The sequence below is a fragment of the Cervus canadensis genome, chromosome 5 (assembly GCF_019320065.1).
Source record: "Cervus canadensis isolate Bull #8, Minnesota chromosome 5, ASM1932006v1, whole genome shotgun sequence".
Taxonomy (NCBI): domain Eukaryota; kingdom Metazoa; phylum Chordata; class Mammalia; order Artiodactyla; family Cervidae; genus Cervus; species Cervus canadensis.
Genome location: NC_057390.1, coordinates 2,118,262 through 2,132,015, shown reverse-complemented (window position 1 = coordinate 2,132,015; position 13,754 = coordinate 2,118,262). Strand labels below are relative to the sequence as shown.

At 58.1% G+C, this 13,754-nt stretch overlaps 1 protein-coding gene across 2 annotated transcripts; it reads left to right on the top strand.

The window, feature by feature from the left end:
• The first annotated feature begins 790 nt into the window (after positions 1-790).
• On the top strand, positions 791-13,712 carry GPAT2 (glycerol-3-phosphate acyltransferase 2, mitochondrial). Of its 2 annotated transcripts, none has more exons than XM_043467782.1 (22): positions 791-839; positions 3,252-3,380; positions 3,509-3,622; positions 4,445-4,518; positions 4,922-5,026; positions 5,269-5,397; positions 7,726-7,825; positions 8,197-8,330; positions 8,639-8,738; positions 8,840-9,052; positions 9,397-9,516; positions 9,684-9,766; positions 10,105-10,223; positions 11,051-11,121; positions 11,194-11,452; positions 11,539-11,687; positions 11,819-11,896; positions 12,303-12,434; positions 12,515-12,635; positions 12,736-12,801; positions 13,029-13,084; positions 13,414-13,712. In XM_043467782.1, exons 2-22 carry the CDS (start codon positions 3,318-3,320, stop codon positions 13,528-13,530), a joined length of 2,403 nt encoding a protein of 800 aa, XP_043323717.1. In that variant the 5' UTR covers positions 791-839; positions 3,252-3,317; the 3' UTR covers positions 13,531-13,712. The 2 variants fall into 2 exon arrangements, with proteins under 2 accessions (XP_043323717.1, XP_043323716.1); XM_043467781.1 differs by lacking the exon at positions 791-839 and adding an exon at positions 878-1,030.
• Positions 13,713-13,754: the final 42 nt, after the last annotated feature.

The window sequence follows — 13,754 nt, the reverse complement described above, 5'->3', positions numbered from 1 at the left end:
TGTTAGAGTGGAGACAGGAGTCGGATATTTACCAAACAACCACACCAATAACCACACCAGTCACAGGGCTAGCTGAAACTCAGGCACCTGGTGACTGCGGTATATTCCTAATTGTGGTCTAGCATTCTAACCAACAAAGGAAAGGACACCGAGTAGGCCTGACTTGTTTTTCATGATCCAAAACTGGCTTCTGGGGATTTCTTTTCTAAGTGTCTCTAATTTGGGATTTTTCTAGAGCCTTCACGTCAATCTGGCAGCATGTGTACTCTGGGAAAGGCTTCCCAGGCGGCTCAGTAATAACCTGCCTGTCAATGCTGGAGCGGCAGGAAACGCGGGTATGATCCCTGGGTTGGGAAGATCCCTTAGAGTAGGAAAAGACAATCCGCTCCAGTATTCTTGCTGGGATAATCCCACGGACAGAGGACCCTCAGTCCATGGGCTCTCAAAGAGTCGCACACGACTCACCACGCACTCACGAACCCTGGGAACCTCTTTCATTAGAACCTGGCAGCTCACGCATCCCCATTCTTCAAGTACCCTAGGTCTCATGGACATCTCATGCACCTGCGGGTTCCGCCTGGGAAAGTGAGCAGCACATGACCAGACTAACACTCCACAGCCAGACGACCACACACCCCGACCCACACAGGCAGCCCCGCCCACTCACACTCAGGGCCGCGAGGCCACGCAGCGTGCGTTAGGGCAGGGCGCCAGGGGCGGGGCTTCGGGCCCTGCTCGTTTTCCAATAGGCTCTCAGAGATGCCTTTCAGGCGGTGCGCAGAGGCTGTCTGCGTGCACTTCCGGGTGCTGCTTTGGCGGGAGTTGGCGCCGGGTGTGAGGTAGGATCTGAGGGGGCTGCTCCCGGGCTGGGCTGGGTCGGGCCAGGCTCAGGGCCGCTCAGGGGCCTTACTGCCTTGGGCGCCAACCCGGAGGGCCTTTCTGGGGATTGGTGAGGGTTGGACGGAGGCCCGGCCTTGTTAGGCCCACTATGGGGTCCTTGGCCTGAAGGGCAGTCCCTCAGGGAGCCTAGGTAAGTGTGGTCCTCGGCTTCTCGTCACCCTGGACGCAGAGCCAGTGTGGCAGGAGGCCTTCTTTCCGGCTTAGGGCAGCTCGGGGACGCTCGCTGTGGGTCTGTGAGGGGCTGAGTTAAGTCCCCTGTCCTCCAGCTCCAGGTGCGGGCTGCAGGGTGAAGAGGTCATGTTCAGCCTGTGGTTCTTTGTAGGGAACAGGCATACCAGACAGGGGAACGGGTTTGGATGCGATCTCTTGATCAGGGACGCGAACTCAGATGCGCACAGGGGCCGGGCATCAGGTGTGACTGAGGTGGCGGTGGACGGGACGGTGTGTGCGGCCAGGCGAAGGGGCATGGGGACAGTGGCGTTGGGCTCTGGTCAGCCGAGGCCCTGTGGCGTGCGTACCAGAGACGGCAGTTCGCTGGTTTGTGTTTTTTTTAACAACAGCCGCTGGAGACATGGTTTTTTTCTTTCTTTCTGTTTTGCTGTTGTTTTAAAGTAACAAGCTCTTTAGCTTTTTGAAAATATTTATTTTTAATTGATTTGTGATTGACAAGCTCTCTAGTTTTAAATGTTGAGGTTAATCCATCAAGTTGTAGAAGATTGCAGGGCCAAAGAAAGTACATCTGTGAACTGCATTTGGCCCTCTGGTGGCCAATTTGCCACCTCTGCTGTCGGTGTCCTGTGGGGAGGGGCGTCCAGGCAGGAGTTGCAGACTGACAGAGAAGTCGAGCCCTGGATTGTGTGAGCTGAGTAGCTGACTTGGTTGGTGACTGGGAGTTACCCCTTGCCTTGTCTTAACATATCTTTCCCTTCCTCTCACCCTTACTCTGTCCCTGTAGCATTAGCCCAGATCTAGTGGGGTTAGGTTGGAGAGTGGGGGTGTTCTGAATCTGGGGAGCAGACACCCTCCTTGCCAAGCAGGCAGGACTCCAGACTGGAGCCTGGTCTTGGGGACTTCCTGTGCCAAGTGTCAGTGAATTGGGCTGGGAGAACATTTTCAAAGGAGGAGGTACGTTTTGGATGAGTCTACCAGAGCTGTTCACTGGGGAATTGTGATTCTGGTACCGCTTGATCTCAGGTTCTAAACTGCTAACTGAGGAGAAGAGGAGAGGTGCAGAGGAATTCTGGGAGAGGAAGTTACAGTCAGTTAACTAGCATCTCCTGGGTCCCTCCTCTGGGCAGGGTAGAAGGCTGGGCATACAAGGTTGAGTGCTTTGTAGCTCTTGCCCTCAGGATACTTAGATGATGTGGGCTAACTCTGGAGGAGGCTTCTTGCCTGGCAGGCTTGGGCTGGGGGAACCAAGGAAGGGAGGAAAAACCTAGAAGGTGATGCAGAAGCATCACAGACTTAGAGCCATGGACTTAGAATTTGGGGAGGTGATGGGAAGGAAGAAGGCATTCCCAGGTAGGAGTAGGAACTGTGTAGTGAGGGTAGAGATGATAGCAATAATTGGATCAGCCTGTCCATCAGGGACATGGAGAGAGATCAGGGGAGAAGGGTTTTTAGGGCCCAGTTTCTGGACTAGGAGGGGTTTGGTGCTGTCTTATGGAAGATAGATGTTATATTGCGGTAGAATATTGTGGAGGAGGCTGAGGCAATATGAAGTGGGGTCTTCTGTAGAGAGTGCTATGTAAGAGGACACCAGTTATGGAAAAGTGTCGTATCCCCAACCAGAGGACCATTCCTTGGTGACAGGTCTGTGTGGCATTTCTTTTGAGTTTTGACCCAGAGAACAGTCACCCATCCAGTACCGTCAGCCCTCATTCTTGTAATGATTGAAAGGAAAGGGGCTGTCTTCTGGTGCTGAGGGGAAGAGCAGCTGAGCAGGCCCTGGTGGCCTTGGGACAGTGGTTCTGTTCCTATTTGGCAGTCTCATGCCTCCTTCCTGGTGCACAGAAAGTGTCAGAGTCTCTAGTACAGCCCCATCTGTGCTGTGAGATGGCAGAGGGGATATCGATGATGAGACAACCCATCTTCTTAGTGCTAGCCTGAGGGAGCCCTGATCTAGACACTGTGAGATCTTTTGAGGGTAGCTGGCTGCTTGGTGGGATCAGTTGGGTATTGAGGGGAAAGGCTTTGATCTGAGCCAGCCCCCAGATTCCAGCCCTGGATCAAACGACTGTTGGCTTGTGTGTTGTTTGTCTGTTCTGGGGTGGGGGCGTGGGGGTCACTCCAGTAGCCTCTGGTTATGGCCCAGATTCCAGTACCTCCTCCATCCTGTTTCCTCTTCCCAGGTCAGGTTCTTCTGGAGAGAGAGGAGGGGCGCAGAGGTGGCTGGTTCCCAGATGCTGTAGACCCCCATGAACACCATGGCAGAAGCCAGACTCCAGACTCAGCAGAGAAGCAGCCAGGATGGTCGGGAGGTAGTGCTCCCATTCCCAGAACACTCTCTGCCCTCCTGCCTCCCGTCCTGTGCCCCTCACTCCTGGAGCCCACCTCCCTCTGTCAAGGAGTTTGAGCCCTCTCATCTCTCCCTGTGACCCTTTTCCAGACCAGCCTGTGGTCCTCAGGCTTTGGGATGAAGCTGGAGGCTGTCACCCCATTCTTGGGGAAGTACCGCCCCTTTGTGGGTCGCTGCTGCCAGACCTGTACCCCTAAGAGCTGGGTAAGTGACGGTCAGGCCGGGCCCTATCTTGGGAAGCTTGGTTCTGGGAGCCACAGCTGCCTCAGCCCTGCGAAGCAGCTTCCTTTATTCTTCCAAGCCCAGCCCTTCCCCGCGCCCGTTGTCTTTCAGGGGAATGGGTGCACTAGTGTTTGTTGGTTGTTGGTTTGGGCCTGGCTCCTGGCTTCTGGCTCCCAGGCCTGGGAGAGTTGGGTGGGGAGGTACAGCGGGATCTGAGATGCCAGAGGGCTGGGGTCTGAGCATGCCTGTACTCAGAGCGGAGGGCCTAGAGACACTGTCCACTCAGAGTCAGCGAGTACTTTGCACATGCTTGGGGGGGTCTCTGTACGTCCATGCTGTGTGCTGGTGCTGATGGGACTCAGTGTTCTTGTGGAGATCCAGGCTACATGTTCCCTGCTGTTGGTGAGAGAACTTCTCAGAAATGATATGCTACTCTCCAAGAGGGTGATTCTGTAGAGGATGCAGCCCTTTCCTTTTGACCATGGAGCCCTGTCTCCTAACTGAACTTCAGGATCTGAGGTCAGACATCTTTTGGGAACTGCAGTGCTATAATCCATCTCTCAGTAGACTGTATAGTCCATCAGGGAAAGACTGCAGAAGACAGAGCAGGAGCTTTCCTTTACCGGTTTGCAAAGGTGCCCCAAAGAAGGAAATGGCAACCCACTCCAGTATTCTTGCCTGGAGAAGCCCATGGACGGAGGAGCCTGGTGGCTACAGTCCACGGGGTCGCAAAGAGTTGGACACAACTGAGCGACTTCACTTTAAAGGCCCCCCAAGGACTTGCTCTCTGCCCCTTTCCGGCAGGAGTCCCTCTTCCACAGAAGCATAATGGACCTCGGCTTCTGCAATGTGATCCTGGTGAAGGAGGACAACACCAGGTAGTCAGAGCTGGGGGTGGGGTGGGGTGGTGGGCAGGGCCCTTGGGTACAGGGCTGCTGGGGCCCTGCTTTGTGGTATCATTTTCTTCTTTCGATGGGACAAGAATGGACCGTACCCTCTGCTCCAAACCCACGGGTGGGGACAGGCAGGCTTGGAGTTTTCCTGCATCTCCTTTTGGGAGCTTTCAAGCCCTGAACCTGTACCCTCTTTCCTGGGGAGAGGGGATAGGAATGGGCCACAGGTGGGCAGGTGCTTCCTATTCCTGCTCCATGATAAGCCAAGCTCAGGTGTTTCCAGTCCACGGGACTAGGATGTGATCCCTTCCTGATGGAATACCCTCAGTGGGCCCTAGTTCGGGGGCTCTCTGAGACATCTACCCCATGCTCTGGGGTCTGTGCCCAGGTTTCGGGGCTGGCTGGTTCGGAGGCTCTGCTATTTCTTGTGGTCACTGGAGCAGCACATACCACCCTGCCAGGATGCCTCACAGAAGATCATGGAAAGCACTGGGTGAGGAGGCAGGGACTGGGATCTGCTTGGTACTTCTGGGATCCTTAAAGGGATGACAAAGGCTCTAGGCGGGACTGGTTGAAAGGACTGGTTTCTAGAGTGTTAGCGTGGTCAGGGACCCTTTTTTAAAGATGGAGGGTGAAGACTGGAGGCTGTGCCCTGGGGACTATGGGGCTGAGAGGAGTGACCTTAGGCCTGCTTCAGCCTCACACCGCAACCACCACCCCTACCCCCCACCACAGGGTGCAGAACGTCATCTCAGGGAGGGTTCCAGGAGGGGCTGGGGAAGGCCCGGTGCCCAGCCACGTGAAGAAAGAGGTACAGCGCATCTTGGGCCACATCCAGGCCCCGCCCAGCCCCTTCCTGCTCAGGTAACTCTGCTGAAGGGCGCCCTGGGCTGGGGCCTCTGCCCTTGGGGAGAGAGCATTGACTGGACTTGGGGAAAGACTAGACTCCCCTCCTGGGGGAGCTGGGTGGTATATTTACCAGACAGCCTGAGGGAGCCCTGATCTGGACACTAAGACTTTTGAAAACAGCTGGCTCCTTCAGGGGACCAGTTGGGTAAGGGGGAGGGGCTTTGATCTGAGCCAGCTCCCAGATTCCAGTCCAGGTTCTCACCACTGCTGGCCTGCTGTTGTATCTGTCCTGAGAGGGTGGGGGCTTAGGGGGATCATCTGAGGAACCCCTGGTTGTGACCTGGACTTCAGTGCCTCCTCTATCCTTCCACCTTCCCCCAGGTCAGGCTCCTGTGGAGAGAGGAGATGGGTGGTCTCCCATCTTGTAGGCCTGCCCACTCACTCACACATACCTGCCACTGTCACACCTGCTTCCTCCCACATGTGTCCTGCACAGGTTGGAGCTCCTCTTAGATGCAGAGCAAGCTTCTGGGGAAGTGGAGATGTGCACATGCTTGCAAGAAGGACAGAACAAGGGCTAGGATTGAGAATACCTGAAGGCGGGGAAGAGACCTGTAAGCCCGGGACAGAAGGGGGAATCGAGCCAGCCTTGGGGAAGTGAGGATGTCAGGGAACAGTTATGCCAGAGGGAACAGCGTGAACTGTGGCTGCAGGAAAGGCCAGGTTTGCTCAAGAAGCTGATGTGGTTGGAAGCTGGCAAGTGAGGGAGTGAGTTGCTAGAAACAAAATCGAGAAGTAGAAGGGGGCAGATATGCAGAACGGTATACAAGAAGTTTGGATTTGATTTCTAAGTGCAATGAAAACCAATGGAAAGGTTTTAGACAGAGAATGACAACAAGATTAATTGAGGTCAAGGATAGAGAACAGGTCCTCTGGGGAGGCTGGTTGGTTAGTCCAGGTGAGATGATGGGGGATGGGGATGGCAGTAGAACTTGGGAAAATGGATTGAGAAACCAAAGTGAAATTAACAGGACTCGCTGATGTATAGGAGGGTAGGAATGGGACCAGCGGAGGGAAAGGGGGCAGTTGCAGGTGAGCTGGGTGTCTGGATGAGCACCTGGTAATGTGGTTGGAAGGGAGGAGACAGGCCTGGGGAGGAGTGAGTTTGGCCCACAAAAGGTGTTTTGGACATAAAAGTTTTCTGATACCTGACACACTGTGGAGACACTGAGGCAGCTGCTTATATATTAATATATGAGTCTGGAGCTCAAAAAAACAGGTTGAGACCAGGAATGTGTATTTGCAGATCTTTAGCACATAGATGATACTCCTCCAGGGAGGAGTGAGTCACTGAGGGAAAGAGTACAGCACATGTGAGGCTCAGCTGTCTTGACAGTGCTGAAAGGTCAAGTGAACAGGAACAGGAAGTAGAGATTGTTGGTGACCTATGACCAGCCTTCCATGTACCATTTTTGGCTTTGTCAAGACTTCCAGTCCCTTGACCCGAGCACCTTAAACCAGCCATCAGCCCACCTTTCCTGCCCTCCAGGCCTAGCTTAGATTCCAGGGCTCCTGGTGACAAAAGTGTCCTTAGGAGGGAGTCATTGGGCACAACCCAGTTGTGTTTGAACCCAGCTACCTGCCTTCTCTGCATCTAAGCAGCCGAATGTTGCTGGAGAGACACATAGTGGGTAGACCTATTTCCTTTGTAAGTGTGATTCTCAGAGGTGCACACAGTGCTCTCCAAGGCTCTGCTCTAGACTGCTGCTTCTCTGACTGACTCATTGTGTGCTGCTCACGCTTCCCGGAGAAACAGAAGCCGTCTGATGAGGACGTGCCACATGTCCTCCATATCTCCATGCTGCCTGCGTCTATGCTTCTGTCTGCGTCTAAAGCCAGTCCTCTTATCAGGCTTCTGGACATCCCCTCCCCAGAGATTTTGCCCCTTCATTGTCCCCTTTCCTTCTTATATCACTAACCCCTCCCTTTTAGTTCACTTTCCCCAGCAGTTTGCAAAGACAAGGCTGGTTATGCCTAGAGGGAGTCTTGGTTCTCTGATCTCTTGGGACACACGGGGGCGCAGGCGTGCTCTGAGGCAGCTGGCCCATGACGTCTTCCAAGGGAAGGATCAGCACCTTGCAGGTGTGGGCCCTGCCGTCAGGCCCGCCTTCCAGTCCCAGCACCCCCACCTCTTAGCTTTCTCTCCTGCCCAGCAGCATCTACAACCACTCTGAACCTCACTTTCCTCTTCTGTAAAATGAGGACAGTAGTAGTGCCTGCTTTAGAGGAGTTCTGGGCGGCCCTCTGGGGGGCCCATTCCTCAGACTGGGCACTGCTCTCCAGGCTGTTCAGCTGGGCACTGCTGCGGTTCCTGAACTGCCTCTTCCTGAACGTGCAGCTTTACAGGGGCCAGATGAAGATGGTCCACAAGGCCGCCCAGGCGGTAAGGCCCGCCCTCACGGGGACAGGAACAGAGGCTAGGCCAAGCCCTGAGCCGGGACCAGCCCCGTCTGTTGGGTGGGAAAAATGCACTGCTCTTTGACGACCTTGTCTTCGTGTCTCACGGTCCTGCTCCCTAGAGGCTTCCTCTAACGGCTTTTCATCATGTCTTAACAACCATTACGTCAATGGATTACCTTAAAAGTTGTTGACAGAGCTCCTCCGCTTTTGGGAAATGTGCTCAGAGAAAGCCTGCTCAGCTGAACCCTCCCTCCCTCTGGGACTTCCCTGGGTCTGGAGGCGCTGGGTTTCAGCTGCCTGCATCTTCAGGGTGGGGGTATGGCTTGGCACTTCCATCTGGCTCTCCTGGAGCAGGGCTCGCCGCTCGTCTTCCTCTCTACCCACAAGTCAGTCCTGGATGGCATCCTGCTTCCCTTTGTGCTGCTCTCCCAGGGCGTGGGCGTGCTCCGTGTGGCTTGGGACCCCCGCACCTGTTCCCCCATCCTCAGGTAAAAGGCTTGTGCCCTTAGATGTACAGTGGCAAGGTCCCCAGACTGGGATAGAGGTGTGGGGGCAGGGAAGGTGGTGTTGCTAACAGCTCCCCAGAGGGTCTCTTCCTGGCCCCTCTGCTCTCAGCATTGTGCAGCCCAGCCTGTGGGGCTCAGAGGGTGGGTCAGCTGTGGGCTCTAGGGCCATGCCTGGCCTCAGGGTGTTGAGGCAGGACCCAGGCTGGCCCTGAGTCGGCCACGGCTCTCACTTGCCTCATGCTTGGTCCCATCTCCTGAGCACCTTCCCTCCTCTGCCCTGTGCCCCACAGAGCTCTGCTGAAGAAACTCGGTGGGCTTTTTCTGCCCCCAGAGGCCAACCTCTCCCTGGACAGCCCTGAGGGGGTTCTTGCAAGGGCTGTGGTCCACGCGGTGAGTGCTGCGCCCCCAGTGGTGGTTTATGGGGCCAGGCCAGGGAACAGGGGCCTTGGCTGTTCTGGTTTTGACACCTGACTCCCTCCACCCACTTCCAGACTGTGGAGCAGCTGCTGGCCAGCAGGCAGCCCCTGCTTATCTTCCTGGAGGAGCCCCCTGGGGTTCGGGGGCCTCGGCTATCAGCCCTGGGCCTGTCCTGGCTGGGCCTGGTGGTGCAGGCGGTCCAGGCAGGCATCGTCCCAGACGCTCTGCTTGTGCCAGTGGCTGTCACCTACGACTTGGTTCCAGAGGCACCCCATGATGCATGCCACGTAAGACCTTCCTGCCCTGGGTCCCCAAGTGGATACCATCTCCAGAGAGGAGGCACAGTGTTGTGTCCTGTGACTGAGGCCCCTCGGGGCTGGGCTTAACGGGGGAGTGCAAAGAAACCTCACCCCTGTGGTTATTATCCTGTGGCACCCGCCGAGGCTGTAACAGTCATCCTCTCATTTCATTCTCAAAAGACCTTGCTGGGGAAGGATTTTTCCTGTTTCATAGACAAGAAAATGAGCCTGGAGAGGTCACGGTCATGTACCAGTTGGAACCTGAGATGAAGTGGAACGGAAGGCCTGCACCAGGCCCGCCGGCTCCCTCAGTGCCTCCCTCCTTCCTGCAGGCCTTGGCCCCCCTGGGGCTGTGGACAGGCCTTCTGGCTGTTCTACGGAGCCTAAGACGCTGGGGCTGCAGCCGCCGAGTCTGTGTCCGTGTGCATCTGGCCCAGCCCTTCTCCCTGCAGGTGTGGGCCCTGTTGGGCAAGGCTGGGAGTACCTGTGGTCTGTCCTAGGGCTTCTAGCAGCCTGGCCTTCAGGCCACTGCAAGGATGGCCTGGCTCACTTCAGATGGGCTGTATGTAGGCTTCCAGGTGGGCCAGGGCAGACCACCTAAGAGCCTTGTCCTGGGCAGGAATACACCATCAACGCCAGAAGCTGCTGGGGCAGTAGGCAGACCCTGGAGCAGCTGCTGCAGCCCATAGTGCTGGGCCATTGGTAAGGGCAGAGGAATATGAGGGTCTTGGGCAAGGGAGGCAGCTCTAAGACCCCGGCTCGTGAGCTGGCACCCCCTCCTGTCCTGACCACAGACATGTCACCAGCCCCAGCCTTCCCTCACCAGCTAATCTTTGTCCTCTCAGACCATCCAGGTGCCCCTGCCCCGCCTGTAAGCTGGGTGTGGGTTATGGCACACGGGCCTGGAAAGGACTGAGGGTACACGAGCCCCCCTTGCAGGGATGGAAACGCCCTCACCTTTATATTCAGAAGGCTCTGGGCGCCCCCGCGGTTGTCTTGACACTTGGTCCCCTCACCTGTGATCTGTGTCTCTCTCCTAGCACCGTTGTCCCCGACACTGAGAAGGAGCAGGAATGGACGCCTGTGACAGGGCCCCTTCTGGCCCTCAGGCAGGAGGACCAGCTGCTGGTCAGGAGGCTGAGCTGGCACGTCCTGAATGGTGAGGGGCCTCGGTCTGGCCTCGGGGGAGGCTCCTGAGCACCGTGTCCTCCCAGCTGGCCAGTGGGTCAGGGCCCTCTGTTCCGGGTGGGTTTCTGCACCTGCCCCCTCCCGCGGGCCCGTTGGGGCACATGAAGACTGGCACCTGACCCTGCCCTTGCCCCCAAGGCGGGGGCAGCCAGAGGGACGTGGTGGAGCCACTAAGTGAGGGCACACTTTGAGGTGACACTGGCTGAACCGAATGACATATGTCAGGGACTTAACAGGTACCTGGAACAGAGGGGGCCCTTAATAGCATTGTCACCATCTTCTCAAGTGTCTATGCTGTGGCAGAGACTGTGGGCTGGTGGGTAGTAAGGGCTTTCCTGGTGGCTTAGATGGTAAAGAATCTTCCTGCAATACAGGAGACCTGGGTTAGATCCCTGGGTTGAGAAGATTCCCTAGAAAAGGAAATGGCAACCCACTCCAGTATTCTTGCCTGGAGAATCCCCATGGGCAGAGGAGCCTGGCGGGTTACTGTCCATGGGGCCGCAAAGAGTCAGACATGACTGAGCGACTAAGCACAGCACAGGCCTACAGGAGGCAGGGAGGGTCTCTGAGCCTCCAGCTTGGGTTGCGGCATATATTTGATAAATGTCAATTCTCCACCAGGGAGGGTGGTACGCGAGGCCCAGGCCTGCCGTGCCCTTCCCAGGGTGGAGTGGTGTGGGAGTGTGTGTGTGGCTGCTGGCAGGGAGATGTTCTTGGCTGGGAAGACTTGCCCAGTGACGGGGGGACAGAGCTGCTGGGCCTCGGCCCCTGACCAGCATCCCTGACCCCTGGCTCCAGCCAGCGTGGCGAGCTCCGCGGTGATGAGCACGGCCATCATGGCGACGCTGCTGCTGTTCAAGCACCAGAAGGTAGGGCCCGGGGTGCTGAGGGCTGTGGGGAGGAGCCCCGGCCCTTGGCTAAGTCCGCCTCTGCCCACCCAGGGCGTGTTCCTGTCGCAGCTCCTGGGGGAGTTCTCCTGGCTGACAGAGGAGACGCTGCTGCGTGGCTTTGACGTGGGCTTCTCGGGGCAGCTGCGGTGCCTGCTGCGGCACACGCTGAGCCTGCTGCGGCCACACGTGGCCCTGCTGCGCATCCAGCAGGGGGACTTGCTGGTGGTTCCGCGCCCCGGCCCAGGCCTCACGTCCCTGGCACGCCTGAGCGCCGAGCTGCTGCCCACCTTCCTGAGCGAGGCTGTGGGTGGTGAGTCCCCAGGGCTTGCGGTGGCTGGAACGCGCAGGGGTGAGGGGCATGGCGCGCCTCCTCATGTCTGCCTCCTCCTCCCCCAGCCTGTGCTGTGCGAGGGCTGCTGGCCGGCAGGGTGCTGCCCGAGGGCCCCTGGGAGCTGCAGGGCATCGAGCTGCTGAGCCAGAAGGAGCTGTACTGCCAGATCCTGCTGCTGCTGCACTTGCTGCCACAGGACCTGCTGCTGCTGCAGGTGAGGCCTCCCCCCCCGGACGGAGGGCCCTGCCTGCCCGAGCCCTGTGGCGGCAGGTCTAGCCGGGCTGCGTCTCTGGGCCGCCCTGCCCAGCTGGCCTGAGGTCACACAGGGCCTCTGTCGCCCCTCAGCCCTGCCAGTCTTCCTACTGCTACTGTCAGGAGGTGCTGGACCGTCTCATCCAGTGTGGGCTCCTCGTGGCTGAGGAGGTAGGAAGGGGGCTGTGGACAGAAGCCCCTGCCTGGGCCCGGCTCCTCCTCCCCCCGCCCCCCTGGGGTGGGGGAGGGCAGCTCCGGCCCCAGATGAATAGATGCCTGGGTCCTGCTGCCACCACACTCCACCTTGGGGTCTGTCACCGCACCTGCACTGGACCCGTGCGTACGTGTATTGACGGGCTTCTGCATACCCCCTGCCCTCCACACCTCTTGTCCACAGGGGCTGTGGCCCTGAGGGTAGGTGCTCATGTCCTCTCAGCAGCTGTCACCGTCTCTCGTGGCCTGGGGCATCCTCCTAGGCCCCCCAGGTCTGCGTCTGGATGGCCATGTACCCCGTTGGGGGGGCCAGGACCGGACCTTGGCCAGCCTGACAGGGTCCCGTGGCTCTCCCGGCCCTCAGACCCCTGGCTCCCAGCCAGCCTGTGACACAGGGAGGCAGCGTCTGAGTGCAAAACTGCTGTGGAAGCTGAGTGGGGACTTCACCGACAGTGACAGTGACGACTTCGAGGAGGCTGAGGGCCGGTACTTCAGGGTGCGTTGGGAGAAGCCACTGGGGAGGGGGCCGTGGGGAGGCAGTGGGAGCCGCCCTCAGCCTGGCCTGTCCCCTTCCAGCTCAGCCAGCAGTTGCGCTGCCCCGACTTCTTTCTCTTCCTCTGCCGCCTGCTCAGCCCAGTGCTCAAGGCTTTTGCACAGGCTGCCGCCTTCCTCCACCGGGGACAGCTCCCAGATACTGGTGAGTCCTGCACAGCGTGGCCATCCCAAGGAGAGGCCGAACACGGTGTGGGGTGAGCTCTGCCCGCGGAGGCCCAGGTCTCAGTCTCTCTCCCTCACAGAGTCCGGCTACGCGGAGCAGCTGTTCCAGTTCTTACAGGCCACAGCCCAGGAGGAAGGGCTCTTCGGTGAGTCCCAGCAGCCAACCCCGGGCCCTGGGCGGCAGGGGGAGGGTGGCTTGTGGCTGCTGCCCCCTAGTGGGCAGTGAGAGCCCAAGTTCCGGAGTGCCGGCTGCAGGGTGGAGGCCTTTGGGTCCAGCTTGAGTCCTCTCCTTGGGGTGTTCCTTCTTTAAAGAGAGGAGAAGCTGTGCCGGGGGACTGTCCCCACCTACAGCCTCCACTTCTCTTTCATCTAGAGTGTGCGGACCCAAATCTTGCCATCAGCGCCATCTGGACCTTCAGAGACTTGGGGGTGAGAGAGGCCAGTCTCCTCATCCTCCTGTCCCCCTGCCTCCCACCCCCATACCCTGATAGAGCTGCTGAGGGCAGCTGGCTGTACCCACTCGGGGATTTACCCAGGGTTTCCCAGGAATAGGCATGCGGACAGTAGTTGGGGAAGGTAGGACAGTTTTCCTGCCCCTCTCTGTCTCCCTGACCACTGGCTCATCCTGCTCCCAGTTGGGGCATCAGGATGTTTGAGAGGCAGCATTTGACCTCAAGCACTAAGGCTCAAGGGGTCAGTTTTCCAGGGGAGGGGCCCAGCGCCCACGTGAGCACTCAGCGCCCTTCTCTGTGGCCCAGGTGCTGCAGCAGATGCCTGGCCCCACAGGCCCCATGCTCCACCTGTCCCAGGCCTTTGCCAGCCGGGAGAGCCAGGAAAAGCTGGGACAGTTCATCCGGCAGTTCATCTGTAGCTAGAACTGTGGGGAGGAGCCCTTGCCGAGACTCTTCAGCTCTGGAACACAGCCCTGCCCTGGAGCAGAAGACTGATTAGCTGGACTGTCAGATCTTTGCGGTTTGACTGTGCCTTGCTTTCTGCATCCTCTGCTGCAATAAACTAGAGACTGGATGAGTCCTCGCTGCCCAGCCTCAGCACCGTGTGTTTGGTGTGATCATGTGTGTGTATCTGCCCTCCTTCCCCA

What these genes read in the sequence shown, in the direction of transcription:
- GPAT2 (XM_043467782.1), top strand. Translation starts at nt 3,318, where the DNA reads ATGAACACCATGGCAGAAGCCAGACTCCAGACTCAGCAGAGAAGCAGC. An exon ending in CCCAGCCCTTCTCCCTGCAG is followed by an intron (nt 9,517 to 9,683) that starts GTGTGGGCCCTG and finishes TGTCCTGGGCAG; the next exon opens with GAATACACCATCAACGCCAG. An exon ending in AGGACCTGCTGCTGCTGCAG is followed by an intron (nt 11,688 to 11,818) that starts GTGAGGCCTCCC and finishes GTCGCCCCTCAG; the next exon opens with CCCTGCCAGTCTTCCTACTG.